The sequence below is a fragment of the Benincasa hispida genome, chromosome 11 (genome assembly GCF_027475165.1).
Source record: "Benincasa hispida cultivar pf3 chromosome 11, pf3_genome.v1.1, whole genome shotgun sequence".
Lineage (NCBI taxonomy): Eukaryota > Viridiplantae > Streptophyta > Magnoliopsida > Cucurbitales > Cucurbitaceae > Benincasa > Benincasa hispida.
The window spans coordinates 49079587-49092113 of record NC_143488.1 but is presented as its reverse complement, the minus strand read 5'-3'; the positions used below and the strand labels follow the sequence as shown (position 1 = coordinate 49092113).

The 12527-nt window shown below is 29.5% G+C and overlaps 2 protein-coding genes across 3 annotated transcripts; one reads left to right on the top strand and one right to left on the bottom strand.

Annotated features, from left to right (window-relative positions):
* Positions 1–483: 483 nt before the first annotated feature.
* On the top strand, positions 484–6152 carry LOC120090749 (4-coumarate--CoA ligase 1-like). Its single transcript, XM_039048459.2, has 4 exons — positions 484–1720; positions 4339–4751; positions 4847–4949; positions 5788–6152. Exons 1-4 carry the CDS (start codon positions 722–724, stop codon positions 5911–5913), a joined length of 1641 nt encoding a protein of 546 aa, XP_038904387.1. The 5' UTR covers positions 484–721; the 3' UTR covers positions 5914–6152.
* A 2785-nt stretch (positions 6153–8937) lies between these two features.
* Positions 8938–12527, bottom strand: ACR11 (uridylyltransferase-like protein). 2 transcript variants are annotated; one of them, XM_090306868.1, is made up of 10 exons: positions 12005–12527; positions 11372–11438; positions 11158–11283; positions 10909–11003; positions 10357–10441; positions 10190–10249; positions 9803–9858; positions 9546–9651; positions 9392–9460; positions 8938–9304 (listed from the first exon to the last, which is right to left on the bottom strand). In XM_090306868.1, the coding sequence occupies exons 1-10, from the start codon at positions 12163–12165 to the stop codon at positions 9242–9244; spliced, it is 888 nt and encodes a 295-aa protein (XP_090162994.1). In that variant the 5' UTR covers positions 12166–12527; the 3' UTR covers positions 8938–9241. The 2 variants fall into 2 exon arrangements, with proteins under 2 accessions (XP_090162994.1, XP_038904389.1); XM_039048461.2 differs by having other exon boundaries at positions 11381–11438.

The window sequence follows — 12527 nt, the reverse complement described above, 5'->3', positions numbered from 1 at the left end:
AATAATAAATTTTCAAAACAAAGGGGATTCAATCCATTTTAATCATAAGAGACCATATAAACATAACTTAACTCACATAATATAAACACTATTGATCAAAAGATCATAAGTTCCAAATTTTCACTTTATATGGCCAAATAATAATAATAATAATAATAACTTTGCTCAATTATCAAATTGACACTATTTTTTTAAGTACTCAAATTAACATTTAATTATTAAAATTTTCATTTAAAAGAAGCCAACACCGACCATAGTTTAGGAATTCGAATCTTCGTCAATTTCAAACTAAAAACTTGGATAGGTTCCTTTCATTCTTTTACATTAATTAATCATACTTGTTATTATTATTTTTATGAAAAAACTTACATATTTATTAATGAAATAAAGGATAAAAAACTTTATTACAACAACGTGAAATTCCAATAAAATACGTTACAAAAATGAGTAGTACTAAAACAATTTTGTTCATGCATCTACTATATCAGTAATTTTGAGAACTAATGATTATTAATACAAAAATAAAAATAAAATTTCAAATTTCCCATTTAGTCCCTCACCAACCCCCAATTTTTGTCCCTTCCTCAATCCAACTCCCTATATCTTCAACTCAAATTTCCCCTCTTTGAACTCAGAAGAACAATAAAACCTTCAAAATAAAAAAAATAATAATAAAAAAAAAAGTTTTATCTGTTCTTCTTCTTCTTCTTTGGGCATTGAAATGGGCATTGAAACAGTTCAGAATGACGTCATTTTCCGGTCAAAACTACCGGACATCTACATTCCAAAGCACCTTCCTCTGCATTCCTACTGCCTACACGAAAACGCCGCCAAAATCGGCGACCGGACTTGTCTAATCAACGGCGTCACCGGCGAATCCTTCACCTACAACGATGTCGATCTCTCCGCTCGCAAAGTCGCCGCCGGACTAAACAAACTCGGAATTACAAAAAGCGATGTAATTATGCTCCTCCTCCCAAATTCGCCGGAATTCGTCTTCACTTTTCTCGGTGCCTCATACCTCGGCGCAATTATGACGGCGGCGAATCCTTTCTTCACAGCACAAGAAATCGCAAAGCAAGCAAAAGGATCGAAAGCGAAATTGATCCTAACACACTCATCATATTACGAAAAAGTAAAGGAAATAACAGAGGAATTACCTGACGTCAAAATCATGACCGTCGATTCTCCACCGGACGGTTGTTTATGGTTCGGCGATCTAATTAAAGCCGACGAACGAGATATTCCGACGGTAGAGATCGATCCAGACGACGTCGTTGCGCTGCCGTATTCCTCTGGAACTACCGGATTACCGAAAGGAGTGATGCTCACACATAAAAGTTTGGTTACGAGTGTGGCTCAGCAAGTGGATGGTGAAAATCCGAATCTGTATTATCGAAATGAGGATGTGATTCTGTGCGTTTTACCGTTGTTTCATATTTATTCGCTTAATTCGGTTTTGCTCTGTGGATTACGAGCTGGAACTACGATTTTGATTATGCCGAAATTTGAGATCGGTTTGCTTTTACAATTGGTGGAGAAATATAGAGTGTCGATTGCGCCGATTGTCCCACCGATTGTTTTGGCAATTGCGAAGTCGCCGGAGCTTGAGAAGTATGATCTTTCGTCGATCAGAGTGATTAAATGCGGCGGCGCTCCGCTTGGGAAGGAGCTTGAAGATACCGTGAGAGCTAAGTTTCCTAAGGCTGTGCTCGGCCAGGTACTACAATTTCATAATTTTTAATAATTTTAATTATCGGATATTTTTTACATACATATTAGATTAAACACCCGAGATAGAAGAACCAAACCTCCACATACTTTTAATTATCGGTTTACTTCATCATCTTTTCATGTTGAGAAAATTTAAATTTTGTCTCATATATTTTTTAAATCTTAAATTTGGCGTGACTTTCAATTGTTCTATGATTTTATTAAAAGGTTTAATACAAATATTTATTTGACATTTTAATTTTAAAAGAGAAAAAAAAAAAAAAAAACTTCAAGCCCATCGTATGTTGTTCAAATTCCTTTTTATTATTATTATTATTATTAAAATATATTTTTCTCAATTTTTCTATATGTGTTGAAATGAGATGCAAAAAAGACGGGGGGGGTTACACACAAGTTTGACCCACCTTTTAAATTTTAGGAATAAGTTGAAAATTCTAAGGTTTATTACTATTTTTAAAGCTTTAACATTCATTCAATCTCTGTGATTTTAGTTGAAACTTAGTTATTATGATTTTATAAAATCTTATAAATTATCTTTATAATTTGATAAAATGTTCGTACATAATCTCTACCATATCAACTATTTATGTGTATTTTATCGAATCGTAGAGACTAAATTATAATTTTTTTAAATATTGGAAACCAAATTTATAATTTAAATTTTTTAAGTTAAAAAATAAAATATATTTAAAGGTTAGATATTAAATTTATAATTTAATCTTTAATAATTAATAGTATAGTTTAAGGATAATTTACATGTATTTATTTTATTGAAAAAGGACTCAGATTTAATCATGGAGATAGTGTTTATTTAATGTAATTAAGATTCTTTTAGTTGGTATTTAGTAAAGAAACATCTTTTTTTATATATAATGATAATTAGTCAAAATTGATGATGTGAAGAGAGACTTGACTAGAGACTAAATGACACCTAAGTCAAATCAAAAGACTCCATGTAATTTTTTTTTTTTTATTTATTATTATTTTATTATTTTATTATTATTATTATTATTATTATTATTATTTTTGCATTTCCTTATTTGTACTTGAAAGGTTTCGTCCACCTAAACAACCACTCACCAACAACAAAAAGCAAAAATCAACTTGGTAAAGTTTTCACCTAAAAGCTTAGAATAAAAAATAGGAAGTTGAATCAAAGTACTTTTGAGTTTTAACACAATTTTTACTTGGTCAGAATATCGCTTTCATACGATGGGAGTTATTGGTTCAAATGTCTTTGCTTTCAGACGTTATTTACTAATAAGAATAGGAAAAAGATAAGAGTGGAGGTTCTAACATCTCTTCTGACATTGAGTTACACTAAAACTAATTTCATCTTCTTACGCCAATTAAAAAATATGATTGTTTTTAAATAAAAAAAAATATAACAAAATATTATTAGTAAAAGACCACAATAGACATATAGTGATAGATGTCTATCCTAATCCATCACTAGTAAACAATGACATACTTGAAAATATTTTTAAAAGTTTTACCATTTAAAATAATTACCCTAAAAATATATAACAAATGTGGAAATTAATAAGTGTTATCTTCAAATTAATTGTATGATTAATGGGGAAAAGTTTTTTAAAATTCATGAACCTACTAAATGAAAAAATTGGAAGATTAGAGTTCTATTAAACATAAAATTTAACTTTTTATCTTAATGTTTTAAAATTTAAATATGTAAGACTTATTAGACAAAAGACATTGAAATTTTAAATTCATTCAATAATGATTGGGTTTTTGGAAAGTATTTATAAATATTACTTCCATCCATAAATTTACGTGAGCCGCTTTTTTCAAACATTTTATAAATCCAATGATTTTAAAAAACTAAAAGAAAATTGTCATAAACTTAGGATATGTTCAGTAGAGAATTTGAAAATAATGGATTCAATGAAAAGAGTTGTATTTTATATTTTTAAATATATGTTTGATAGTAAATTCAAAAATTAGGTTCTAATTTAAATAATTGTTTAAATTTTTTTTAATATTATTTTATAAATCATAAAATTAGTCGTAGTTATCTATGTAAATATTAGTAGACAATAAATTATTATTAAATTATTTATGAACATATATATTGTATGTTAAAAAATTTATTTAATTATTATTTTGTAATATTATATAATTTACCATACATGATATAATACATATTTTAATTTTAAAAGATTAGTTAAGTTTATAATATGACATACTATATTTTTAAATGCTCATATATTTATTTAAAATAATTATGTGCTTTAAAATTTAAAATTTAAAATGTTGATACAACAAAAACATAAAAATGTTATCTTTAGAAATGGCATGGTTTGAATCACAATTTTCTATCAAATACATATTTCTTAAACTTTGAATCTAAAAGTATAAAACATAATCCATATATAACGAATGTAAAATTTATTGAGAGAAAACAAACCAAATAAAATTTATTGAACATTTTAAAAGTTAAGAACCGTTTAGACACAATTTAAATTTGGGAGGATTGAACTTTAAATTAATGAAAATTCATGTTTAGAGAAATATTTTTCAACGTGGCAGAATGGTAGTCATTGGATCATAAAGATTTGATATAGAGAGAAATTACGTTGATTGTAGGGGTACGGAATGACGGAGGCGGGTCCAGTACTAACAATGGGTTTAGCATTTGCAAAGGAGCCATTTCCGATGAAACCAGGCGCCTGCGGCACCGTCGTCAGAAACGCCGAGATGAAGATCGTCGACACCGAAACCGGCAGCTCATTGCCTCGAAACACGCCGGGAGAGATCTGCATCAGAGGCGATCAAATCATGAAAGGGTATCTCAACAATCCGGAGGCGACGGCGGCCACAATCGACAAGGACGGCTGGTTGCACACCGGCGATATCGGATTCATCGACGACGAAGACGAGCTCTTCATTGTGGATCGGTTGAAGGAACTGATAAAGTACAAGGGATTTCAAGTGGCTCCGGCGGAACTGGAAGCTCTGTTGCTGACTCATCCGGTGATCTCTGATGCCGCCGTCGTACCGTAAGAATCAATTGAATTTGGATTCCGATTAGTGAAAAGTCGTCCATGGGTTTATTTATTATTATTTTTTTTTTGGTGTGTGAATTGATTTGTAGAATGAAAGATGAACAAGCTGGAGAGGTTCCCGTTGCGTTCGTTGTGAAATTGAAGAATTCTGAAGTAACTGAGGATGAAATTAAACAATTTGTTTCAAAACAGGTACTATTCCTTTCTACTCAAGAATCTAAATTCTGTTTTTTTTATTACTTAAAACTATCATTTTTAAGTTGAAAAAAAAAACATTTAAAAATCAAAATAGTTACCAACTAAAATCTTAATAAATATTTGTTCCTTTAATATCTATACAAAAGTTGGTGAATCGACATTTCTATTACATCGTCAGAAAATCTGTAAAACATAACAAAATAAGCCACAAATTATTACTAATATGTGAATATAATATAAATAATAAACAATTAACCTAACGAAAAAATATAGAATATTTGTTTACGATTGAAATATTATTTTAATTATTTTAAAAAATGTTAATCAAGATCAATATTTTATTTATATTTTCATTAATATTTCTTCAAAGTCGAAACTTCCACATTTTCGTGGATATTGGCATTTTAGACTTTATTTGTCAACTAAATTTTGAAACCAAAGACTTTTTTTTTTTTTTTTTTTTTTAATGAATAAAACCAAAGATGTAATATCGTAACTAACTAAAATTTTTAAGATAGGGTTAGAGAATACTGGAATAAATTTTGAAAATTATAAAGTAACGGTAGGATATAATAAAATGAGATTATATATAAAAAATATATTTATATATTTCTTTTGAGGAAGATTCTTTTTAGTATAATTGGAGGTAGAGAAATTTGGATCGCAAATTTTATGTTACCAATATGCTCGAATGCTAATTGTACTATGCTCGATTTGACTTTCTAGATTGGGACTTAAAACTGAGTAAAGGGAGTAAAAAACTTATTCAATGATTAATAATTATATATTTCTGGAATATTAACGATGATTTATTTTTGAATAATACGTGCAGGTGGTTTTCTACAAGAGAATCAACCGGGTGTTTTTCATAGATGCAATTCCCAAATCGCCCTCGGGCAAGATCTTGAGGAAGGACTTGAGGGCAAAGTTGGCAGCTGCTTTTCCAAATTCTAATTAATTAATTTCTTTTTTCTCTTTTGCAATTTCACCCCCACACCAAATGATAATGCAAGTTTATTTTATTTTATTTTTATTTTCCCTCCCTTTCTCTCGTTATTACTTTCTTTTTTTAAAAAAGAAAAAGTTGTATTTTATATGGAAAATTGTTGTACTTGTATGAACTACCTAAAGCTCTCTACATCTTTTCATATAAATGAAGAAACTGATTTCCAGTTTCGACTCATGTAAATGTATTAATTACCTGTCTTATAATTTTTGCATTTTTTTTATGTGTTTTTAGAATTTAAGGGAAAATGTCAACATTAATAACTCCATAATCCCTTCTTATATTCATTTAGGGTGTATTTAGAATATATTTTCAAGTGTTTAATTTAAAAATTAAGTCATTTTGAAAAAAAAAAAAACGAGCGTTTGATAACCACTTAAAATAGTTTTTAAAATATATTTTAAACACTTTTTATAAAAAATATTTAAATAAAAGTGAGATTTTTTTAAAAACATTTTTTCTCAAATCAATTAAATTGACCCTTATTTAAATTATTGGATCTATTATAATTAAATAAAAAATTATATTTGATACCATTTAAATACCATAATAATAAAAAAAATATATGAAAAGTTGATTTCAAATCCAACAGTTAAAATACTAGACCATACATAACCGTTAAAATATGTATTTACTTTAGAGTTTATTCAATTTTAGTCCTTATACTTTTAATAAATCATAAATTTAGATTATCAAAATGGGTTAAATAGTAATAACAATCATCATGTAAAAAAAATACAATATATGAATTTTGTTTCTAAAATTTATAGTCAAAATGTTAATGATAATAACAAATTTTCAAAAAAAATCAATAATAAAATAGCAGTAGAGCTTAAATATGAAATTTGTCTTACATTTTTATGAAATAAATTGTCTTAAAAAATATAAATAATAAGAAATAACCAACATTTCAAATATATATTTCACAAATGTCCTTTTAGAAGAAAATTTTCAGCTTTCGTATTACTCAAAATCCTGCAGATCTTTTATTTCAAATTTACCCTCAAGTTGTTCATTTTATATTTTAATGGTATAATTTAATTTAATTTAATTTTCCATGTTTAGATATTCACTAAATGTATATTATTTTATTATTTAACTACGATAATAGACAGTTTTTCTTTAATCATCTCCTTGTGTAATTTTTACATATATGTTTTTTTTAAAAAATTATATATACGTTTTTTTTAATCTTGTGTAATTTACGTATATTATTTGTCTTTGCTAATTTCTGTATATATGAATTTGTGTTATATTGTATGCACTATTGGTTAAGTAAAAGTGAAATATTGAATGTTCAATTGTGTAATTAATATATATGTTGAAAATTAAATTGGATAAATTACAAAAACCACCCTTAAAGTGTAGCAATAGTTGCAATTATACGGTTAAACTTTCAATTAAGCTCTCAAACTTATAAGTGCTAAAATTTGGCCAAATTGGACCTTCAAACTTACATAATTGCATAAATTGTAATATTTATATAAATTTGAGAGTTTAATTTTTATCATTTATGGGTCCAATTTCTACAATTATTATAAGTTTAAGGGTCCAATTTCAAGTCTAGGAGCTTTATGAATTACTAACATTCTTACCTCTTTTCAAAAAGCCTCTTTCTTGCATGTTCCTCGTAGGTCCAATCCAATTCAATGGCTCATGCTTTGGTCCGAAGAGAGATTTGTGGATTCTTAAACAATTTTGGGGCTTTTCATAATAATTGTAGTTTTATATATTTCTTTAACAATTTTTTATCATAGCCTTTTTCTTTTATGTGTATTTTTTAATCCAACGTATATACTGTGCTTATATATGTGAATCAAAAGTTTTTTTTTTTTTTTTGAGTTATATAACTCATATTATTAAATATTCCACATTTAAGAAATATAAAAATGCAATGGAACAAGAATATATACCTCATATTCTTAAGTATATCATATATTTATGAAATATAAATATGGAATGAAATAATATTATACATTTTTTTTTATTAATTAATATACCATAAATTTATAATATAACAAATATATATAAAAAAATACAAATATATTGTAAAATTAAGAGAAAATTAGAGTAATTTTCTATTATGCTCATTGTTGTAGTTTTGTAATCAAAATTCGAGAAAAGGAAAAGGAAAAGGAAAAGGAAAAAGGAAAAAAATAATGTGTCATATTTTCTATAATTCTTGATTTTTCTCTCTAACGCTCTTCATCTTCCCATATATTCTATTAATAAATAAATAAATAAATTAGTAGGATTTCTTTTTATAATAACCAAACAACAAAAAGAGCCAGGTTTATGAAATCTAAACCTAGTATAGTAAACTTATGAATCTTTATTTTTTTCTTTATTATTAAAAGAGGACCCTAATAAACCTGTTTTTTTTATTAATATATATATTGAAATTTGCAGAGTTATAGAGAAAAAGTCATCAGTTACGAAAAATTTAACCCATTTAATTTTCCTTTTTCCAATTTTTAAACAATAGTGATTTAAAATAAGGGGTTTACAAAAAAAAAAAAAAAAAAATTATTTACCTAAAATAATAAAATTTTAATATTTTTTATATAGAATCTATCAATACCTATATTTTGACGCTAATAAAAATCTATCGATTTTATTTTTTTGTATTTCAATAAATAGTTTGACATCTTTTCTATTTAGAAAAATTACCCTTAGTTCAAATGACTGGGCCATTGACCATATATAGACTAAAATTTTACAAGTCCCAGAGCATAATGGTACTTTAACTCATTATGCATATCATATCCTAGTAAATAAGATAAACTAAAAAAAAAAAAGAAAAAAGATAAAAAAAAAAGAGAGATCACTTGGTGAATAAAAATTGCAATTGTTTAATAGTTTTTATTTATTTATTTATTTTTGGTTTAGGTTTCCAGTATTGACAGTGATCTATCTAACAAGTCATCTTTAGGAAGCACTTTATATACGTGTGTACTATATATATATATATACAAGTTTTAGCAAACAAATTTTTTTTCTTCTTTCCTTGTTCAAAACCAAAAGATTTAAGATTTATCTTGCAATGTGTTCTGTCAAAGTATCAAACGATCAAAGTCGAATACATTGTGACATGGTCGAGTATTAAACAACAAACTCGAACATCTCTTGCGAATTCATAACGTGAATGTTGTGGTTCAAATCTAGTATGAATGAGCATGGTAAGGTATGTTACAACAACAACAGGGCGTAAATGGTACACCATGACTGCACAATATTTCTTGTAGTCTAATTATCCTGGTTTTGGTTTACCTCACTCGGCTCAAAAACTCGCCTCCTCTGTCGTAGGTCGCCTCAAGAAATATCGTAAACTATTTGAAATAACCTGTAAAATTCGACATAAATCCTCCATTGGTTTCAGTAACCAACAACATTGTACATCGTAAATCCGAAATCTAAATAGATTACCAACCTGCTGAAGAGGTTTGATGAGGGCTTTGCCCCTATAGCTGACATGAAACTTGGCCTTAGCCAACAATCCCTGTAGCCAGGACAAAGAAACTTGCAATTACCATGGAAGTTAAGTAACTTTTAAGGTCTGAAAATTTAATACTGAAAATAGTCACCTCAGTGTCGAATTCTCCAGATTCAACTGCAACATTTATGTCGGTGATAATCTTCACAAGATCCACTAATAATCCCGGTCGATCAGCTGTCTCCACATACAGTAAGCTGTAAAGAGAAGGAAAAGAATTGAAAATTTGTACTCACTTCATATATGCCGAATTGATAAGTTTGTAAGTGAATTAACGAAAATCATTCACATTATGCCAATTATTTTTTCCCCATTGCTAACAAAGGAAACAGACTAGATGAGCATTACCTTCGGTCAGGACCGTCGTCTTGTATGCTGATGTGTGTAGCAATGTCCACATCAACCTGAGAAATTATAACATATAATAAATCAGGCAAAGGAGCAAACATCATTTCAATCAAGTAACCTACCAAACGGATCCACGATTCAGTAACAATGGAAGTATAAAAGCTAGGAAATGATGAATATTAAATGTTGAAACAAATAGTTCGATCGAGTGACAGGACAAGCCTCAAGAAGTAAAACAGGAAAGCATACTCTTATCTCTGATACAAAGGGAAAATGTTCTGCAAGTTTCTACTCACTGTCCTATCAGGCAATCATGCAACAGCATATGTAGTATGTAGAAAAAGCTCCATAGTATAAGCAGTTTTGAAATGGAAAGTTATTCAAGACCTGTTGCTGCGGTGGCATGACTCCAAAGGCTGCTCCCATTGCTAACTGAGCACTTGATTCCTGAACCACCAACTTAAAATTTAGGGACTTACCAAAGCAGGTTTCTAAATAGAGATCCACCAAAATTTTATCTCTAGATCCAGGAATGAGTCTCGATAAGATCATACCGGATGATACTCAATCAAGTTATTTATAATTGTCAAACGAATTGCCTCGAGCAACTCCGGATCATCTACCTTTCTTCCAGTATCTCTGCATAGTAGCAAAGCAATCAAAAATCAAAATCACAATGAAACTTTAAGTCCAAATCTAATCCAAAGTATTGATGTTCACGTTTGGAAGGTCCACATAACCGAAGGGTTGCCTATGCCAATCCACTATTGCCGTATCATATTGATATACTACAAAGAGTTTGGAAGAAAAATTTATAACTATTTTATGACCTTACTTGAACATGATCTGTTATATTTTGTACACTGTCCTTGAGTTTTGAGGAGTATTTATCATTTTTTTAACACATTGCTCCAACTTTACCTTCCAACCAACTAGCATAGCCATGTATATAAAAACAATCAATGATGAATACAATAGTTTTTACCATTCTGATAGAAATTATAGACCATATTCAAAATTCTAGTAACCCACTACTATGACAACCTATCATTCAGTAATGTAAAAGACAGGCATGGAGCGTGTAAGTGTAATAAGTCAATACTTACGCTTTTGTGATGGAAAATCTGTTGTGTTTTCCAGAAGAATCCAAAAAGACATTTGCCTTGACAACATTCAGCCCCAGGTTTTTCAGAGCATTCATCTATAAACAATGCACTTTTAATGGGTATCATAGGAAATGACAACAAAACAAGACAACTCAGAAAGCTTATCCTTTGGTATCATAACCTACAAAGAAGGTCTAAGGAATGGAATGCTAAAGATGACTTTGGTAATATGAAAAATTAGCTTTTTACCGTGTCGAGAAGAGCTCCAAGCCGATCGCCAAAGGTTATCTCCACCACAGTTGCATCTTGATCAGAGTCCTGGTCTATTATAACTATGGGCGTTGGAATTGTATCAGTATCACCGTTACTTCCATCCTGTTGTGCAACCACTCCCAAGAGAGAGAGAGGTCCAACAAAAATTAAGAACAAGCATGCAACAATGGCAAATCATATGCATCGATACCTTTAGTACCTCAACAGCTGTAGCTGATGATGCTCGTGGAATGCTCTTCATGTTGGAAGAAGACCATCTGGATAAGGATCGGTAGCAAACTTATAAACATAACTTTACAAAAATGCAATCCCTCCACAAATCCCTCCACAACAAACGGAATAAAAGAAACCCTCTAGCAGGAATTAATGAAGAAACCAAGATACATTTTTCAAAGTGAAAGAAATCATAATAGTCTTCAATTTATCAAAACCCTTACAGCTGAAAATGCAATGACTAATAACCAATTAGCTTAAGATTTTGGAATTAATAACAAACTAACATAGTACTAACTAGAAGTCACTGTGTTCTAATCCTTGTTATGTAATTTTCTCCCCCAATTGATTAACATTAATAATTCACATAATTTATCTGCTTCATCTTAAAATCTAGTAGTGATTTCACATCAACAACATCTTAGTTAACAGAGAACAACTGGGTCTTGTTAAATTCTACTAACTAACCAGCGAGAAATTCAGAAACGTATTATTGTTACATGCAATGGGAAATTCAAGCATGAAGCAACAACCCAAATATCATCAATTGAAAAGGATATGATAAAATTAAGCACAGAAACATAAAAAATCAAGCAATTGAAAGTAATACCTTCCCCTTTGGAGTAGGCAGAAACATTTGGTCTGAAAAGCAATGGAGGTCTTGGTGAAAACCCCATTAGAAAAACGGGGTTCAGAAGATTTGAGGGTCCAAGAAGTGGAAATGGAGTGAAACCCAGAAGTCCAAGAAGCCATAGCAACAGCCACAGTCATGGGGAGGTTGAGAAGAAGAGAGAGAAACGAAAACCCAAAAGCAAAAACAGAAACGAATGGGGAAAAGAGAAGAGGTTAGAGAGAAGGGAGTAGGATGAAAGAAGGGAAATCAGAGAACATTCCGAGATCAGAGAAGGGATCAGAAAGAGAGAAATGGGTGCTGAGTAAGAAGAGATTGGAGAAGAATACGACCCATCTGGACCCGAGTGATCTCGAAATATCCGCCATTGGAGATGGATAGGCAGATACCTCACTCAATTTATCTTCTTTTTCCATCACTCTTTTCTTATTGCCTTACTCAAAAAGCTTTTCTTCTTCTTCTTTTTTTTTTTTTTTTTAATAAATAAAAAAGAAAACCCAAC

Coding starts and splice junctions, on each gene's coding strand:
- LOC120090749 (XM_039048459.2), top strand. CDS start 722: ATGGGCATTGAAACAGTTCAGAATGACGTCATTTTCCGGTCAAAACTA. Junction 1,721..4,338: donor CTAAGGCTGTGCTCGGCCAG/GTACTACAATTT, acceptor CGTTGATTGTAG/GGGTACGGAATGACGGAGGC. Junction 4,752..4,846: donor TCTGATGCCGCCGTCGTACC/GTAAGAATCAAT, acceptor ATTGATTTGTAG/AATGAAAGATGAACAAGCTG.
- ACR11 (XM_090306868.1), bottom strand. CDS start 12,165: ATGACTGTGGCTGTTGCTATGGCTTCTTGGACTTCTGGGTTTCACTCC. Junction 11,284..11,371: donor CAGCTGTTGAGGTACTAAAG/GTATCGATGCAT, acceptor GTTGCACAACAG/GATGGAAGTAACGGTGATAC. Junction 9,461..9,545: donor CTGGAGAATTCGACACTGAG/GTGACTATTTTC, acceptor TCCTGGCTACAG/GGATTGTTGGCTAAGGCCAA.